The sequence below is a fragment of the Equus przewalskii genome, chromosome 10 (assembly GCF_037783145.1).
Source record: "Equus przewalskii isolate Varuska chromosome 10, EquPr2, whole genome shotgun sequence".
Lineage (NCBI taxonomy): Eukaryota > Metazoa > Chordata > Mammalia > Perissodactyla > Equidae > Equus > Equus przewalskii.
Genome location: NC_091840.1, coordinates 58,592,873 through 58,611,579, shown reverse-complemented (window position 1 = coordinate 58,611,579; position 18,707 = coordinate 58,592,873). Strand labels below are relative to the sequence as shown.

At 38.7% G+C, this 18,707-nt stretch overlaps 1 protein-coding gene across 5 annotated transcripts in view; it reads right to left on the bottom strand.

Moving 5' to 3' along the window:
• Nucleotides 1-18,707, bottom strand: part of ULK2 (unc-51 like autophagy activating kinase 2) — an 84,230-nt gene that overhangs the window by 18,302 nt on the left and 47,221 nt on the right. For all 5 annotated transcript variants that reach the window (XR_011523696.1, XM_070563560.1, XM_070563562.1 and 2 more), the window contains exons 15-20: nt 11,710-11,847; nt 8,482-8,627; nt 6,519-6,599; nt 4,560-4,846; nt 3,321-3,508; nt 2,810-2,913 (exon numbers count right to left, since the gene is read on the bottom strand). Coding sequence is in view for 4 of the 5 variants with exons in the window: in XM_070563560.1 (XP_070419661.1) it covers nt 2,810-2,913; nt 3,321-3,508; nt 4,560-4,846; nt 6,519-6,599; nt 8,482-8,627; nt 11,710-11,847 (944 nt within the window). In the remaining variant the exon portion in view is untranslated. The remainder of the gene's footprint in view (nt 1-2,809; nt 2,914-3,320; nt 3,509-4,559; nt 4,847-6,518; nt 6,600-8,481; nt 8,628-11,709; nt 11,848-18,707) is intronic.

Below are 18,707 nucleotides of genomic sequence, written 5' to 3'. Positions count from 1 at the left end.
GTATTTCTTATACCCCGGCAATAAACAATCTGAAAATGACATTAAGAAAACAATTCCCTTTAAAATAGCATCAAAAATAATGAAATACTTAGAAATAAATTTAATAAAAGAAGTGGAAAACTTGTATTCGGAAAAACTAGGAAAGAGTGAAAATCTAAATAAATGGAAAGAAATCTCATGTTTATAGATCAGGAGATTTAATAAGATGGCAACACTCCCCAAATTGATCTATGGATTTAATGAAATACCAAAATCATAACTGATCTGCTGAGACTGACAAGATGAATGCTAAAATTCATAATGGAAATTTAAGAACCCAGAATAACCAAAACAATCTTGTAAAAGAACAAAAGTGGAGGACTCCCATTTCTTGGTTTCAAATCTTACTAAAAAGCTACAATAATCAAGGCAGTATGGTACCAGCATAAAAACAGACATATAGATCAATGAAATAGAATTAAGAGTCCAGAAATAAACATATTATGGTCAACTGATTTTTTTACAAGACTGGCAAAAAAATTCAATAGGGGAAAGAATAGTCTTTTCAATAAATGGTATTGGGACAACTGAACATCCACACACAAAAGAATGAAGTTGGACCCCTACATTGCATCATCCACAAGAATTCATCAAAGCAGATCACAGAACTAAATGTAAGAGCTAAGCTATAACACACTTAGAAGAAAATATAGTTAGGTTCAGATGTTATTTAAACAAGGCTATCTAGGGAAACTCAAAGAGAACAAGGGGAGACAAAAACAAGGACACCAGAGAAAAGGTTAGCCTCTGACACCTACAGCTACAGTAAACACTAAAAACAGCCTCTTAGCCAGATAAAAAAACTCACAGTATTTAACTCAATTTCTTTTATCCAGTGCATCCTGTCTAGCTTTCAACAAAAAATTAAAAACCAAGCTAAAAATAATTTGAAGAGACAGAGCAGGCATCACAACCAGACTAAAATATAACACAGATATTGAAATTATCCAACCATAAATTTAAAATAACTATGATTAATAAGCTAAGGGCTCTAATGGAAAAAGCAAACAATGTGTAAGAGCAGACGGGTAACACAAGCAGAGAGATGGAAACTCTAAGAAAGAATCAAAAGGGAATACTATAAATCAAAACCACTGAAACAGAAATGAACAATGCATTTAATGAGCTCATTGGTAGACCGGATATGGGTTGAGAAGAGAATTACTTAGTTTGAAGATATGTCAATAGGAACTTCCAAAACTGAAAAGCAAAGAGAAAGAAGAATTAAAAAACAACAAAAACAGAATATCCAAGAACTGTGGAACACTTACCTTATACAAAGGTATAACATATGCATAATGGGAATATCAGAAGGAGAAGAAAGAGAGGAACAGAAGAAATAATTGAAGTAGTAATAACCGAGAATTTTCCAAAATTAATGACAGAACCAAACCACAGATCCAGGAAGCTCAGAAAACACCAAGCAGGAAGAATACCAAAAATTCTACACCTAGCTATATTCAAACTGCAGAGAATCAAAGACAAAAAAAATCTTGAAAGAAGCCAAAGAAAAAAACATCCCACCTCTAGAGAAATAAGAGTAAGAATTACATCAGACCTCTTCAGAAACCATGCAAGTAAGAAGACAGTGGAGTAAAACAGTAAGTCCTACAGTATTCCCTTTGGATTAGAAACCATGTTCAATAAGATATTTGCTGTTCCAGATATTTCCTTCTTTGGACGTTCACAGGAGAGTCAATTAAAAAATTATAGAGAAAACAAGAACCGAGAGATTACGATAATGACTCTCAAATTTAAGTGTACATAATAGTCATGTGGGAACTTTGTTAAAAATATAGATTCCTAGAATCCATTCCCAAAAAATTTTATTAAGTCTGAGTTAGTGTCTGGAATCTGCTCTTTGTTTTTATTTTCTGACAAGCAGTCCAAGTAATCTAGATGTTAGTCTTCTATGGGCACCTAACAGTCCCTGGAACAACTATGAAAGGGCCACAGATCACAGTGACCTATGGTTCCTTATGGGATCTACTTGCTATATAAGAAATGCTCAAGAGCATGTGTATTTAAGCTAACCAGTATTATCCTACTGATAAAAAACAATCTCGATCAGAATTCCTTCTAACTCACAAGCTGAACCAGCCCTTGATTATCAACATACTGAACCAACCCTCGTCTTGATGGGCTACTGAGAAAGAAGATGAAAATACAGGGACTAGGTGAAGAAATCTGGGTCAGCTGGTTCATGAACAGTCAAAAGAGCAGATAGGTAGAATCATTACGCTCTGCCCCCTTCCCCTCGGCCAAGGACGTCCATGTCCTAACCCCTGGAACCTGAGAATAGGCTATTCTGCATGACAAAAGGGAATTAAAGTTGCAGACGGAACTAGGGTTGCTAATCACCTGATTTTAAAATAAAGAAATTATCCTGGATTACCCAGCAGGTCCAATGTAATCACAAGCGTCCTTTAAATGTACAATAGAGAGGAGGAAGGTCAGAGTCTAGACTGCTTCATTCCTGGTTTTCAAGATGGAAGGGGACCATGAGTCAAGGAATGAGGCAGACTCTAGAAGGTGGAAAAGGCAAGGAAATACATTCTCCTCTAAAGCCTCCAGAAAGAATGCAATGCTGTCACACCTTGGTTTTAGCCCAGTGAGACCCATTTGAGACTTCTGATCTGCAGAACTGCAAGATAACACATTTGTCTTGTTTTAAAGCACCACGTTCGTGGTCATTTGTTACAGCAGCAATAGGAAACTAACACACATGCTAACGAACTACCTGCCTAAAAAGAAACCAGATTTTTCTTACCTATATCCATTGGTCGTTCTGTATTTAAACTATCCGTGCTCCCTTGATGTCCACCTAAAGGCGTCTTTACTTGTTGATCTGATAATTTCCCAGTACTGACAGATCTAAAAAGAAGAGTGATGTTAATAATAGAAAAGTATACTTTAAAAAAATCCAGACATTTAAATAATAAGGGTGATTTAAGCCAAGTCATAAAAGGGTTAATGGGAAGTCAGAGAATAAGGAGACAAAAATAGATACCAAACAATTCAAAGTAGAGATAAACTTCAATAACCAAAATAAACAAAAGGCAGAAATAGAATGTTCAGGAAATTCAGGAAGAGCTCTTTATTTACAGAGTTACAGGAAGCATCTATGGTTTTCAGAGATTCTAAATGTATACAGTTCATATCGTTAACCATGTGGCATAAACCAGCTACTAGGCTAATTTGGTCTGGCTGTTTTTGTAATAAAAACATATGTACTGTCACAGTTTTCGTGTTTAAGGCTGGAAGGAACTGGCATCTTTTACCTGCCAAACACTGCCTTGTTCTGCTGCTCAGGCTTCTGCCTCTCACTTCCTTGCACTAAGAGACAATGAGAGCATTCCCGCGGGTCATTCTCATCTTTAGATTGCTCTTCAGAAGGCCCATGACGAGTAACCAAGGCTAGCAGGTTGGAAGATGCTTGCGTTTTAGGGATTTTGAAAGGAGCCGTGGTCTAAAGAAACATGTAAGCTAGTTATTATGATGTAAGCAGCACTCAGAATTGTCAGGCCACGTGGCACAGTAGTCAGAAGCATAGACTTCAGAGTCCATCAGACCTGGATTCAAATACCGGCTCTTCTACTTGCAACCTCTGTAACCTTGGACAGTGCATTTATACTCTCTGAGCCTCAATTTCCTTTTTTCAGGATTAAATGGGATAACGAATATAAAGCATTCGGCAAGTAAAGGACTTACACTGTGCCTGGAGCATACCAAGTGGTCATTTGTTACAGCAGCAACAGGAAACTAATGCACATGCTAACAAATTGCCTGCTAAAAAGAAACCAGATTTTCCATACCTATATCCATAAGTCAATCTGAATTTAAACTGTCTGTGCTACCCTGATGTCCGCCTAAAGATGTCTTCATAACTAAATTGTAGCTATTCTCATCATGGATCCTTTCCATAAGGTACTTACTATACCAGTTCATGAGCTACTGTCAAGCGTTCAGCTGCACTACTCCAGGGTATTACTGCCTCTGCATCCATTTTTTGTGGCCAAGCAGCCTGCAGGGACCTTAAGCTGACACTAGCCCTCATGAAAGCACATGCCCTAGATAGCAGCCCCCACAGCAAAACTAAGTTCCGGATATGACTTCCCCAACAGCCCTGGTGACTGACAGACTCCTCCAGCTCTCAGGGCCTTCCCCCTGTGCCTTTAGATATGATCCCTGTGGAGCTTACCAGAACTCCACTCTTTCAGTTTGAATTGAACAATCTGGCCTTAGCTCAGGAACCCCAAAGCACTCCACCCACGGACCCTAAAAACAGCATGTGCCCCAGGTCCTGTCTCTCTGTCTGAGCTCTGCCTTGACATCCCTGTGTGGCGCCTTGAAGCATGCGGGTACTTCCTCCAGGACATGTGAGTAATAGACTTCTCTGTTTCAACTTGTCCTGTGGTCTGTTGTTGAACCTCTGCTCACCATCCAGCACCCTGCGTTCCACTTAACAAATATTAATTTAACAAAGTTATTACACCTACAAAAGAGTTTAATAAACACACCTTAGTAGGAGAGCCAATAATTGTTGGTAATGGAGTTTTAAAGAACCAGTCAGAACTCCGCGGAGAGGACCCCATGTGCTTGGTGGGAGAGGTCCCAAGGCTGCCAGGCCGACTGGGCTGAGGTGAGTAGCTGTACCCAGCCCCGGCATGGGATGGGCACACGGGGTCAGAGTGCTGCTTTCTAAGCTTCTGCTTGTTCTGGTAGATGTCAGTGAGGGTGGGGGCGCTCTGTAGTCTAGCACCCAACAGGAGAGGCTGTGGGGACTGAGCCTGTGGCACTGGAGAACCTACAAGAAAATGGATGCCATGTCATCCCAGAGTGAAGAAGTACCGGGCGAAAATTTAAGAATTAGGAAGACAATTCTTAAAATGAGAATTCTAATGAACATCTTGTTTTTCATGAGATATTCTACAAGTTGTTTACTTGGCAATAGACTATTTGTTGGCATCCTTTACAAAACAGTGACAAGTCACTGTTGTTGGCATTCTCAAGAGACAGAAGTTGATGATATACGGTATACTATCTGTTTTTATCAGCAGCTATCAAATAACTCAGATTAATGCAAGGTCTATTTGCCACCAAAGACAACTATACAGTAAATGGCTAAAGTTAATGAAAACAATAAAAATCTGTGCTGAACAAGATGATTTCTACTCTTTATATGAAAACATACTTGGGTATATCAATGTAATCATTCTCACAACAACTAAAAGAACTTTCCAAACTAACCCAGAATGACCCCTCTTCAAAATATATATATAATGTAAGAAAGAAAATTAGAAAGATAATACACCTTTCCTGGATTTTATTTATATATCTAAAAATAACAAGCATTTTAATAAATTTATGTCAACTTCATTAACGAAATTCATTTAAAACCTGAAGTATCCATATTCTCTACAAAGGAAACACTTGTCCAACCACAGATATTCTTGCCTCTTAAGGGGACACTATATCAAGAGCCTGGGAGACAGGGTCTTGATACGGTGAACAGTTGGCAACTAAGGGAATTCTCCCACACAAACCTTGTTGCCAACTTAAGGTCCACGAAGCCCTGAGCTCCAGTGACAAATTCTTTGCAGCTTCTTGCAAGCCAGACTACCACCAATAATGTTAAGGACATACAAATCTTCTTAGTGACCTATAACCATCAGCCTTCCAAAAGCAGCACCAATGAGAGCTTTTGCTACCAATCACTCCTGGCTTAATCTCATCCTAAATCTGGTATTTAAGTTTTCAGAACTGGGTTCTGCCACACTTATATATATATGTATATGTATATATTTGTGTGTGTCTGTGTGTGTATATATATATATGTATACGTATATGTGTGCGTGTGTGTATATATACACACACAAATGAAATTAGTGGCATACACACACAAATGAAATTAGTGGCAAAATGCTATGATCTGGAGAAAGTTATCTAAGCTTCATTTTTAAGGAAACACAAAATATGAAAAACTAAACTTAGGAAAGAGTGCTTTTATAAAGTAACACAGGATTCCTTTAACTAGCCAACTCCTCAAATGCACATACACTAAGATTTGACTTATAAAAGTATGAATTACACATATCTTTTCAGATTTATACACATTATATAATAAAGTAAATATATTTCTTTTTTATCTGATGCTAACTGGCAGTTCTTATCAAGAATAGTATTAATCAAAGTAATGAAATCTCATTTTCTAGATTGATTTTTATTATCTGTGTCAATGACCAAACTTTAGCTAAGTTACTTAATTCTTAAGACCTACTTTCATAAAAGAATCATATATCCAAAAGGAGATATCTGATTGGCTATATGAAATGCTAAAATATATTAGACCAAGATTCTAAAAAACAATAGAGAAAATATTTCATATCATTCTGTTCTTTTGATGAGTCTAGAAAAACTTAACTCAAATCCACTTATAACAGGATTAAAAATATTAACATACCAAATGCATCTCCTACCTGACGAGTTTCTACTCCTGGATTCATGGCCCTGAGGATGCCCACAGCAACATTGACTCAACTGCTCAGGAATGGTACCAACTATGAAGAGGGAAATGGGGAAAGGAAGGAGAAAAGATTCAAATCCAATAAAAGATGGAAACAGGCAACACATACACAAAATTGCATAGTACATTATAGTTTAAAAAATCTAATTAGCAAAGATCTAGTTCAGCTAACACTTACCGAGCAACCAATGTGCTGGGTGCTGGGCACACTAAGATCAAAAGTATCGCACAATCTGCCTTCAAACAAGAGTAACTGGAAAGAAAGCCATGTAAACAAATCGATGCCTGTAACAGGTATGTCTTTAAGACAGAGAAGTACAAAGAGTTTGCACAAAGTGTTTGGGGCTTGTGGAGCCGCAGGGGCACAGCTGACTGACAGCCCTGCTGCTGTCCCTCTGGATCCACACGCTCCTGCTGAGGTGTGCTCCCAAGGGCTGCTCCTAGCTGATGACTGTGTGTGGACGATGCACTAACTCAGGCTGCTTCGAGCAGGACAACTTAGCGCTTGGGAACACTCCTTCAGCCTTGCTAAAACCTTCTGGAACTCACTATAGTCAAGACTCCTCTGGCCCACTCCTCCTTCCTTCCCCTGTCTCTTATAGGGTCAGACTTGCATGGAGGTCTGAAGTGACTCGCTGCCGACTCCCGTTTCCTCCTTTTTATTCATCACAGGTGTCTCCCCAATCACCCTCTTGCACATCTTCTTTGCATCTACCTCTGAGAACCCAAACTAACAAGAGGGAGAGAGTTGGGAAGGCTTCAAGGAGTTTAAGCAGACAGGAGACACATGTCTACAAAAAAGAAGAGGCACTGACCAAGTGGTTGGGCAGGCAGGCAACAACGAGATCCTGAGGAAGGGCCTTCTCCTTGAGTGCAAGGATAAGGACCTTGTCTCTGGAGACCTTGGAGAGCCTCAGGGGCTGCTGGGGGTTGAGGGAGGGTCAAGATTTTATTGGAAGTAGTTTGTTCAGCTAAAAATAGCTTCAAAATCATTGCAACAGGTGAGGTGGTAATATAAACTTTTTTTAAAACACTATCATTGTGATTTTTCTTTTTTTTTTCAATCAAGGCTCCTGGCCACTACTTCAATCCTTCCTCCTCTGCCTCCCTCCTGAGATTTCTTCCCATTCCCTTTTAGTCCTACGCCAGCAGTTTTGACTGAGGGTAGGGGTCCGCTCCTTTGGAAGTAAATATATGTATATAATTTTTTTTTTCCCCCAATTTTGAGATCTGCCACCACTGGGCCTTCTCTGTGCCCCCTGTTCTTCCCCAGCACACCAATGCTGTTCCTCACAGGTGCTGCAATCCAGTTGCTTTGGCCTTTCTTACATGTATTCTGACACTGGAGCATTTTCTTTGTCTTTTTGTTTCACTAAACATGTGGTTTGAGGTTTGTTTTTCCATTTGGCTGGGTTTTTGTTGTTGCTGTGGTTTTATGGTTTGCGTTTGTTTTAGCATTCTCCTTGTTGCTGTATATGGTATGGGGAGAGGTGGGAGCATCTGTAATGAAGCTGCCACCACATGCCTCCTGGACCTGAAAGGCCTCTGGTGAATGTACCCAGTGGTGTTATGTACACTATTGTCTTCTGATCCTCATAAATCTGAGTGCCATGCAGGGTAGGCATTTTATGTTCTTTAACCTAGCATTTCTGATTTTGTGTTTGAAGTCCAAACCCAACGGAGACGCTTTTTAGCCATAAAATCTATTTACATTATTTTATTTCCATTAGAGGTCCTAACAAATTTCTATAGCGATTCTTAAGAGGGAGTTAGCAAGGTAGAGTTGGAGGGGTGGAAATGGCTCCCAAGCAGCTGAGACTCACTGCCATCCTGAGCCAAAGTTCCTAAAGAGAACGCCATATCAGATTTGTCATAGTGAAAAAAGGCTGAAAACAACCGCTTTAAACTCTCCTTACCCAAAGGGGATGGTGAGTAAGGCCTGGAAGACCCAGTAGAGAGTCTTCGTCCAACTGTCTGTACTGTGTCTGCCGGTGCCGGGGAGCAGGATCCCAGCCGGAGGAAGCCCATTGGGCTGGTGTTAGACCTTCGTACCACCGTAGATCTGAAAAGAAAAAGAAAATTATTCCCTCTTTGACAGGTTCTAGAACTCTCTATTTATTTCTGTCTTTAAAAAAAAATTTCCTAATAACATGCCATGGAGTAGATTTTTAAAAAATATGTAACATAGTCATGTGGAACAACAACAACAAAATGAATGAAAATATATAGAGTGAAGTCTCCCTTCCCATCCTTGTATCCTACCTGCCTAATTCCCAACACTTCTTCAATCCTACTCAAAGGGTTACCACCATTTTACCATTTTTAGTTTCTAATGTATCCTTCGAGAGCTCCTTAATTCAGATAGACCAAACAAACTGAATACATAATCTTATTTTCATCTTGTTTTAACAAAGGTAATATATACCATACCAACTACTTTCAATTTTGTTGGTCTTGGGTCCTCTTTATAGTCTTAAAATTACTGAAGATTCCTGAGGGTTTTTGCATATGCCATGTGGTAGCAGTATCCCACACACAAGAACTAGAAGGACTTACAACAGACATACAACATGTGCTGGGGCTTTGGGGAGAAAAGGAAAAAATAAAGAGGAAGATTGGCAACAGATGTTAGCTGAGGACCAATCTTAAAATATATACATATATATCACCACCAATCTTAACAGAAATGGCTGTCAAGAGGTAACCGAAGCTATCAAGATCACAGTAGTGAATATAAGTTTTCCAAAATTCTAAATTTTGCTCAAGACAAGAGCTCAAATTTTATGTCACTATAGTTTTCTATGAAGTGACAGACTGACTTAGTTCATCTTCAGCAAAATGGCTGCTAAATACCCATAACCATAGTTTGTCAGTTGTTAAGTAAAAATGGTATTCCATGAAAAAAGTGGCTAGTTTAGCTTGCAATAAAACAATCATACAAGTGCTTTTCCTTAAGAGAACTCCTTCAACGTGCAGCAAAAGTGCTTTATGCCTACACTCCACTCAAGGTCAAGATTTTCAAAGAAAAATAATAATTTTTATTGCTTCATTAAAGACAGTCCTTGGTCCTGCAAGTGTGTGGTGGTAAAGAATACAAAGACTAACAGTACAATTGGGTGCCACTCCCTTGACGCATTTTAAGGCATGAGCAGTTTTGCCATCATTGCTTTTGCACTCTCAGCGCAAATGTCAAGACAGTGAAAAAAGCAAACAGTACCTAGTATTATTATGAAAACAGTTTTGACCTCATGGACCCTCTGAAAGGGAGCCATAGACCACGCTTTGAGAACCACTGCTAATACACTGTTAAGCACTTCGCTTTTTTCATTTTATAATATACCCTGGAAATTCTTCTACCTCAGGACATGGAGAGCTTCTTTACTCTTTTGGAAGGTGTTCCATTGTCACAGACAGACCATAATAAATCAGTCCCTTACTAGTGGGAACTGGGCTTATTTCTCATCCTTTCCTATTAGAACAATTAACTTTATATGCATGCAATTTCATACACAGGCAAGGATGGTATATCTGTAGAATAAGTTACCAGAAGTTGAAATGCTGGGTCAAAAGATATATACATTAATAATTTTCATAGATATTGCCAAAATGCCCTTTGTAGAAGTTTTCTCAATTATATCCTACAAGATCATGAGGATCTTTTTCTATTCATTGAGCTATTCATTTGGTGGGCCCTATAATCTAAAAATCTTATATCCTCCAATTCTGGAAAATTTTTTCTTGATTATTTCCTAGAAATTTTCTTCCTCAACATTTTACTTATTCTCTCTGGAATGCCTATATTAATTAATCCTTGAAGAATTTTTTTCATTCATATTTTTCATCTTTATTTGATTCACCTATTTCAGATACTTCCCCAACTTTGTCTTCCAACATTTATTTTATTTTTATTTTTTTTAAAAGATTTTATTTTTCCCTTTTTTCCCCCAAAGACCCCCAGTACATAGTTGTGTATTTTTAGTTGTGGGTCCTTCTAGTTGTGGCATGTGGGATGTCACCTCAGCATGGCCTGACGAGCAGTGCCATGTCCATGCCCAGGATTCGAACCAGCGAAACCCTAGGCCACCAAAGCAGAGCGCAGGGACTCAACCATGGGGCCAGCCCCCCCAACATTTATTTTTATTTATTTCAGTTACTATATTTTGTAATGTCCAAGAGGTGTTTTTTATTTTAATGGTTTTCAATAGCATTCTGTTTTCTGGGGGAGGTCTTTTGGTGAGGAATATTGGCCCTGAGCTAACATCTGTTGCCATTCTCCCTGTTTTTTTTTTTTCCCTCCTCAAAGCCCTGCTACATAGTTGTAAGTCCTTCTAGTTCTTCTATATAGGATGCCGCCACAGCACAGCTTGATAAGCAGTGGGTAAGTTCGTGCCCAGGATCTGAACCAGCGAACCCCGGGCCACCAAAGTAAAGCATGTGAACTTAACCACTCGGCCACCAGGCCAGCCTCAGCATTCTGTTCTCATTTATGGACGCAGTCTCTAACCTATCTCCAAGGGTACTAATTTTTTAAATAAGTTTTATTTTCTTTGGATTTTTGCTATTTCCTCCAGATTCAGTTTTCCTGTTTTTTAGCCTTATGCCTCCATCCTTCCACTCTACCTGAGTTCTCTGAGACTTACGTCTCTGAGGGTACAGTCACTCTCATCTTGTCAGAATCTCTGACTGCATGCACACTTATACCTGCCCTGATACACCAGGCATCCCTCTTCCAGAAATTTACTGAAATCTCTCATCCACTGAACACTTATTCTTATTTTACTTGTCTTTGTGGACTTATACCTTTGTCATTCCTTTACTACCTTAGTGTGGTTTCAGGATGTGGAAGAAATAAATAATATGGAAATAATCTGCTACAATTGGAGAGATTTCATTTTTTAACAATTTCTTCCTCTCTTCTTAAAAATAATTACATGTGTGGACAAATATATACATATCATGCTATGTTATCCAGCCAAGCTCAAATATCATTTAAATAAATGCATTACAAGTTTTTTTTATTATTCAATTTTGTACACCTCTACTATACACATATGTAAGAGACTAAGCCGACCATGGAAAGTAACAACAACAACATTGTTAAAAGAAAAGAAAAACAATTAAGAAAGGAAAAAATACTAGCTTACCTTGGAGAACCATGCAGATTTGTGCCAGAGCTGGCAGCAGATGTAAGATTCTGCTCGATGCGCTGATAATTCCTTATCTGAGTAGGAACTGGAATTGGTGCTGCTTCACTGTGAGGTGACACAGTAGGCTGACACTGCCTGCAACCATAATTTATTGAAAAAGGAAAGAAATCCAAGTAAGACCCTTTTTCTTTCATTTGACTCGTTGGTGATATTTAAAGAAAAAGACAGAAAAAGCCAAATGATCACTCTTGTATTTGAAAAGAAATGATCATCTTAAAATATATCTATAAAGCCAAAAAATCATACCTCTCATTTAAAGAACTCTTCTGGCATTCATATGCATATCAAGGACTAAGAATTGTAACAAGAAACTAGAAAAATATTTCTCTACAACAATAGGTCAGCAAAACTCAGTTTCCGCCCACAATCTGCTATTCGTTACTGTGTGAGAGAAAAAAATATTTCTAGGAAAATACGCTGGGTAAAAGAACAGGAAGTTCAAGAGCAAAGATGACTGGAATGTTTACAAAAGTTATGAATGCAGTAAACGTTCCCAAGGAACTCTGACTTTTATGAAGATTGAAAGATACATTGCGCAACTCTCGTAGCATATTACTGATCTGAGGTCCACATTTTGAAGTGTTAGTATTTGGTTTAATAGCCTCTTTCCTTGCTTTTCATAATTTCAGAAATAGTATATCCTTAGATGACTTCAATTCAATTTACAACATATCTTGAAAGATCAGGGACATTACTGCCCTTAAGAAAGATGACTCATTTCATTCTTCTGCCCTTCTATAATTCTAAAACAGCCACACAAATCTCCCACTCTTTCCCAATTACAATATTACAGATATAAACAAATTATATATTTACTTATCCAAACAAACAATATGATTATCTTCTAAAGCACCACTTTAGAACTTTTTGAACTATTAGAACTATCAGAGTATTTCTTTTTTTTCTTCTTCTCCTCCTCTCCATAGCCCCCCAGTGCATAGTTGCGTATTCTAGTTGTAGGTCCTTCTAGTTGTGCTATGTGGGACGCCGCCTCAGCATGCCCTGATGAGCAGTGCCATGTCCCACCCAGGATCCGAACCAACAAAACCCCGGGCCACCGAAGCAGCCCGGGCCAGCCCGTTTCATATTTAAATGAAAAGAAAATCTTAGCTGTAGCAGAGATGTTAGCTGCTTTCCCAATATTTATTCACCCATTGTTTCTTACTAACAGAACTCAAATTTTATGGAAGGTTAGTGATTCATCCAGTTAAATTATGATATATCCCAGACACCCTTGCAGCCATGAGTAGTCATATGTCTTTCTTTGTCAATGAGATCTAAGTGGAAGTCTTCTATTCATTCTTCCTCCTTCCTCCCACCTGGAACGTGGGTATGCCTGCTGGAGTTTCAACAGCTACCTTGGAACCACAAAGAAAAGGCCAAAAGAACTGGAGACACGATTTCCTTGAGCCACAGAAACAAAAGCAACAACTATTTATCTTGACTTCTCTTCATGCAAGAAAACTAAACCTTTAGTGTTCAACTACACTATGGTTAGCCACCCTGTTGTTTATAGCCAAGTGGAATTCGTCACTCATACACCATTTAGTGTGCTTCTATAAGCTCTCTATTTTTCCTTTAGGTAATTCCATTAAGTATCCTTTAAATACAATGATTTATGTTTTTAATATCTATAGATCTGATTATGAAGTTAATCTACAACCTGAAAACAAATCAAAACAAAACAACTTCTACTACTCAAAACTAAACAGCTTTACAAGACTTCGCTAACCAACTGAGGTACCTGCAACCCAGTGCACACACAGGCCCAACAACCTAAGTTCCTCAGTAACAGAACAACCAGCACAGCCATCAAATATCAGAATATGGATGAACAAATGCCATCTTTCACTGTCTCAACTTAATGAGTAAATAAAGAGTTGATGAAGCAGGTACATCTTGGAAATTTTTTTAACTTATACATTGTCAAGTTCTAATATTTTTCCTGTACTTGTTAATCAACACAGGGAAGTTAAGAAGTTGGACAAAGGTACTCTAAGAAGTAAACTTAGCAACCTCATAATTCAAAGCACCTCTCTCAAGGAATCCTAAGCAACCAGCTGGCTTCTCTAATGACTCTGGCTTCCCCATACACCCAGCGTATCAGATGAATAGCCACGGCAGGCGTCCTGTAAATGTTGTCTCAGAATCTCTGGACAGGACCTTCAAGCAGGCTTGCTCAGTCCAGAAAGTCTTCCCTGGACAAATTCCAAGAGCTCCAGCTTGCTAAGACCACTGCAGCCAATTCTCTGTCTAGCTTTATATTAACAGCGATATTTAACCATTACCCAACTCCCTAAGCCCAAGGTGAGGAAAAGGAAGGTCTATGTATGCCCTGAGTCTCCAGCATGTCCTCCTCACCTCCACTAGGTCCTGCAGTTCAGAGGATTCTCTGTGGAAAGTCATCTTTGCCCTGCATGTAAGACTAAGCATTTGCCCACGTCGTAACACAATCATACGTCGTTCTATCTATCTTCTCCCACAAATACAAAAGGACAACTAAAAGACTAGATTGCACGACAGCTTCTTCAAATTCACAATCTTTACAACAGGAGAGTCCCAATCATTCCCTCTGATTTAGGAAGACTCCATGAGACAACCCCAAGAGGTTAACAAGTGACTGGATGGCAGGACACAGCTGGAATGTAATACCAAGACGGAGAGTGAGAAGAGGGAAGGATCTATGCACACACGAGTTCCCAGGAAGCCCAATCCCTGCACCACGTGCTGAGCCACAGCTGTGAGCTCAAGCTCACAGGGCAGCACCAAGTGAGAGGGAGCAACAAAGACTGAAGGGCCTAGCCTAGTATACAGGCCCATGGCTGCAGATGGAAAGGTGACAGGTCCAGCAAGAAAGGGGTCAGCGTCTGTGAGAAGCCATCACAGAAGTAGGAATCCACTCAGAGAAGACACACCCCAATGCACCACAGACTGTGCACACAGTTGGCCTACATCAATGGCTGGTAACAATTAGTCTTCTAAATTCTGATAACCTAAAACTAAAAAAAAAACAGCAAACAACGAAGAAAAAGAAAAAATACATATATAGAAAAAGAAAAAAATTCTTTAAACATTAAAAAAATGCAATATCCTAACTCCTATGGCTGTGCCTACTTTCCGTCTGGGTGGACAAGGAATGGATATTACACTCCCTGCATGTACTGGAGACTGTCATATGGGTACTGAAAGAACTAGCACTAAGAAGAGTTTCTTTAGGTGAAAATGCACTTATCGGTGAAGGAAAGAAAAGTTAAAGAATTATACCATAGGAAGAGAAGCTGAGAAAGGAGCCAAAGACTACTCAAGAAGAAAACACAGCAGCAAATCAAAAGAAGTGAAAACATGGAAACATACAATTCCTATATTTAAAACACATCTGCAAAGAAAGGTAGCAAACAAGTCTGTACAGATGTGCTTATCCCCATGGTTCCTCAACCATGCACGAGGGACTCCAGGGGGCCCCTGCTGCTCAAACGGTGCCTGGAGGACATTAAACTGTCTAAGTAAACACACTGACACTTTGAAAACTACCACCACCAACAGAAACTAAAACTGCTGTTAAGTTGTTCAGGCTGAACTACGTAACCAATGGAACTGTTAGGTATTTCCATTAGCATAGAGGCATCACCAAACATTACTGAGACACTAAGAGAACTTCCGGCTTTAGACATTTTACTGATAAACGACCACATAGTTCCAAAATTCCTGGTCCAAAATTGGATTTTTTTCCATAGCATTTTATTGTTTTTCCTATAAAAAAAATTCCTTCAAAGTGCTAAAATGCATCGACACTGTTAAGGAGCAGTCCAGCAAGATCTGACAAGTCTTTGGCAAGCTTTCACAAGTAACCTGGTAGGCACGTACTATCCAGCTGACATTCAATGAAAGATCAGGAAACTAGGCAATAATGTCAAGAAGTATAACTTTCTAAACCTGTTTTAGAGACAGACAAAATGAAAACCTCAAGAGAGTTGGTACTAACTCGGGCATTTCACTATTAATATATCTAAGAAAAATAAAAGATTCATTTAAGTGTGGCTCACAATAGTGTCTACTTATCTTTGACACCACACTGTAAATTCACTCAAACTCTTAACCTAAGCAATGCTTTCCTGAAAGGCAGACTAAATTTGTGCCCAGAAATGCCAAAGGACCACAGGCCAAAAACTTGAGATCCTAAGACTTTAAGAGGTTTTTGTTAACATCAAACAACATGTACATATAGTTCCCTCAATATATGTTCCCTAATGGATGCTAGAAAGTAAAATTCTATATCCTGAGTCTTATTTTTCTAGTATATTCTTATAAGACTAGATTTAGTTTTCCAAGAAGATTTCTGATCTTTAGAAAAAAATTACTCATTTCAATATAATAAAACATTTCAAAGTAATTTCAATAAAAGTGAGGTAAATATACTACTAAAATTACAGGGTATATCATATGAAATGATAGCACTGGGATATGGAGATATGAAATCTTAATGGCTCCACAAAGAATAAGCTTTCCACCTGCATCAAACCATTTTAATTTTGCATTCAGCTGTGGAAATTAATAAACAGAAACCTCATTAAATTGGAGTTGGGAAGCCAAAAGTGGGAGCTCTCAGGCCCTACGTCGACGGAAAAGATCAACAGGAAAAAGAAAGACTTCCTCTTCTTGACTGGAGAGAAGCTCAGCCAGTGAGAGACTGTCACAATGCAGCCAGTGAAAAGCCAGTACACTACAACTCTCTGTTTCCAACAGCTCTGCCAACTTCCTCTTCCCCTCTATAGAGTTTCTGCTCCCTTGCTGCTGGGAAACTTGTATGTGGCTCACCATGGTTGCAGACCTCGAACTGCAATTCTTTGCTGATCCCATATAAACCCATTTTTGCTGGACAAACAACTAGCTGTCTACTTGTTTAAGGTCAACAGCATAATTTTTAGTATTCTTTTTATATTTCTGTTTTCACTGCACTTAGTCTCTTGTGATAGAGTGTATTATTTTTTTCCAAATATTCATGACCTCTCCCTGGACTCATTTTTACACTCCCTAGTGTACTCCCAGCCACAACGCCTGGGAAGCAGGTTGAAAGAGCAGCTCCCATTTGGGACATGCTGTTGTCAAAGCAGAAGGAAATAGTCTGATGACAGAACAGAAGCTTTCAGAGCCATTATGTAGTTCTGCCACCACTCTTTTTCCCTCCTTTGAGATGAGCATGTCTCAAATTCTTCTATAGAATCTAGGAGACAAAAGGACTCAAGAAAATCCTATAAATCTATCTTAATGGGTACACAATAAAGATGCAAATTGTGACACCAATAACATAAAGTGGAGGGGGCAGTATACTCCTATACTCTCTACAGGAGTAGAGTCTTGTATACAATTGAAGTTGTTATCAGTTTCAAATAGATTGTTATAACTTTCAGATATTTTATGGAATCTCAATGGTAACCACAAAGAATGTAGCTATAGAATAGACACAATAGGAAATGAGAAAAAAATTAAAGCACGTCACTACAAAAAAATCAACAAAACACAAAGGAGGGTGGTAAGAGAGGAAATGAGCAACAAAAAACCCCACAAGACATAACAGAAAAGCAACAAAACAGCAATAATAAACCTTTCTCTATTAGGCTGAAAGGGAGAGGATAGAAAAGATATTCCATGCAGATGGCAACCATAAGAGAGCAGGGGTTGCTACATTAGTGTCAGACAAAATAGACTTTCAGTCAAATACTGTTATGAGACAAAAAAGGACATTAAACAATGGTAAGAGGGCCAATTAACAAGGAAGATATAACAATTATAAATATTTATGCACCAAACATCAGCACTCCCAAATACATGAAGGAAATATTGACAGAATTCAAGGGAGAAATAGACAATTCTACAATAGTTAGAGACTTCAATATCCCACTTCTAATAATGGATAGAACAACCAGATGAAAGATCAATAAAAAAAAAAAAGTGGGCTTGGGCCCAGCCCGGTGGCATGATGGTTAAGTTCAAGGGCTCTGCTTTGGCGGCCTGGGGTTCACAGGGTCAGATTCTAGGCCTGAACCTATACATCACTCGTCAAGCCACACTGTGGTGGCATCCCACACACAAAGTGAAGGAAGACTGGCACAGATTTTAGCTCAGCAACAATCTTCCTCAAGCAAAAAGCAGAAGATTGGCAACAGATGTTAGCTCAGGGCCAATCTTCCTCACCAAAAAAAAAAAGAAAGAAAGAAGACTCAAAATCAGAAATGGAAGAAACGGATAAATTCATGAAGGAAAAGAAAATCTGAACAGACCCATAACTAGTAAAAAGATTGAATTGGTGATCTAAAACAACCCAACAAAGAAAAGCCCAGGACCAGATGGCTTCAACTGGTGAATTTTACCAAACTTTAAAAAAATTAACACCAACATTTGTCAAACTCTTCCAAAAACATTAAAGATAACACTCCCAAACTCATTTCATGAGTTCAGCATTACCCTGATACCAAGATAAAGCAAGACATAGAGACTATAAGAAAACTTACAGAACAATATCCCTAGGTGAAGTTTGATGCAAAAATCCTCAACAAAATACTAGCAAACCAAATTCAAAAGCACACTAAAGGGATGATATACCACCACCAAATAGGAATTATAATACACCATATTAACAAAAAGAAGGGCAAAAACCACATCATCATCTCAATTGATGCAAAGCATTTGACACAATCCAACACTCTTTCATGATAAAAACACTCAAAAACTAGGAATAGAAGGAAATTACCACAACATAATAAAGGCCATATATGACAAGCCCACAGTTAACATCATACTTAATGGTGAAAGATTGAAAGCTTTTCCTCTATGATCAGGGACAAGACAAGAATGCCCATTCTCACCACTTCCATTCAGCATGGAATTCCTAGCCAGAGCAATTAGGAAAGGAAAAGAAATAAAAGGCATTCAAATAG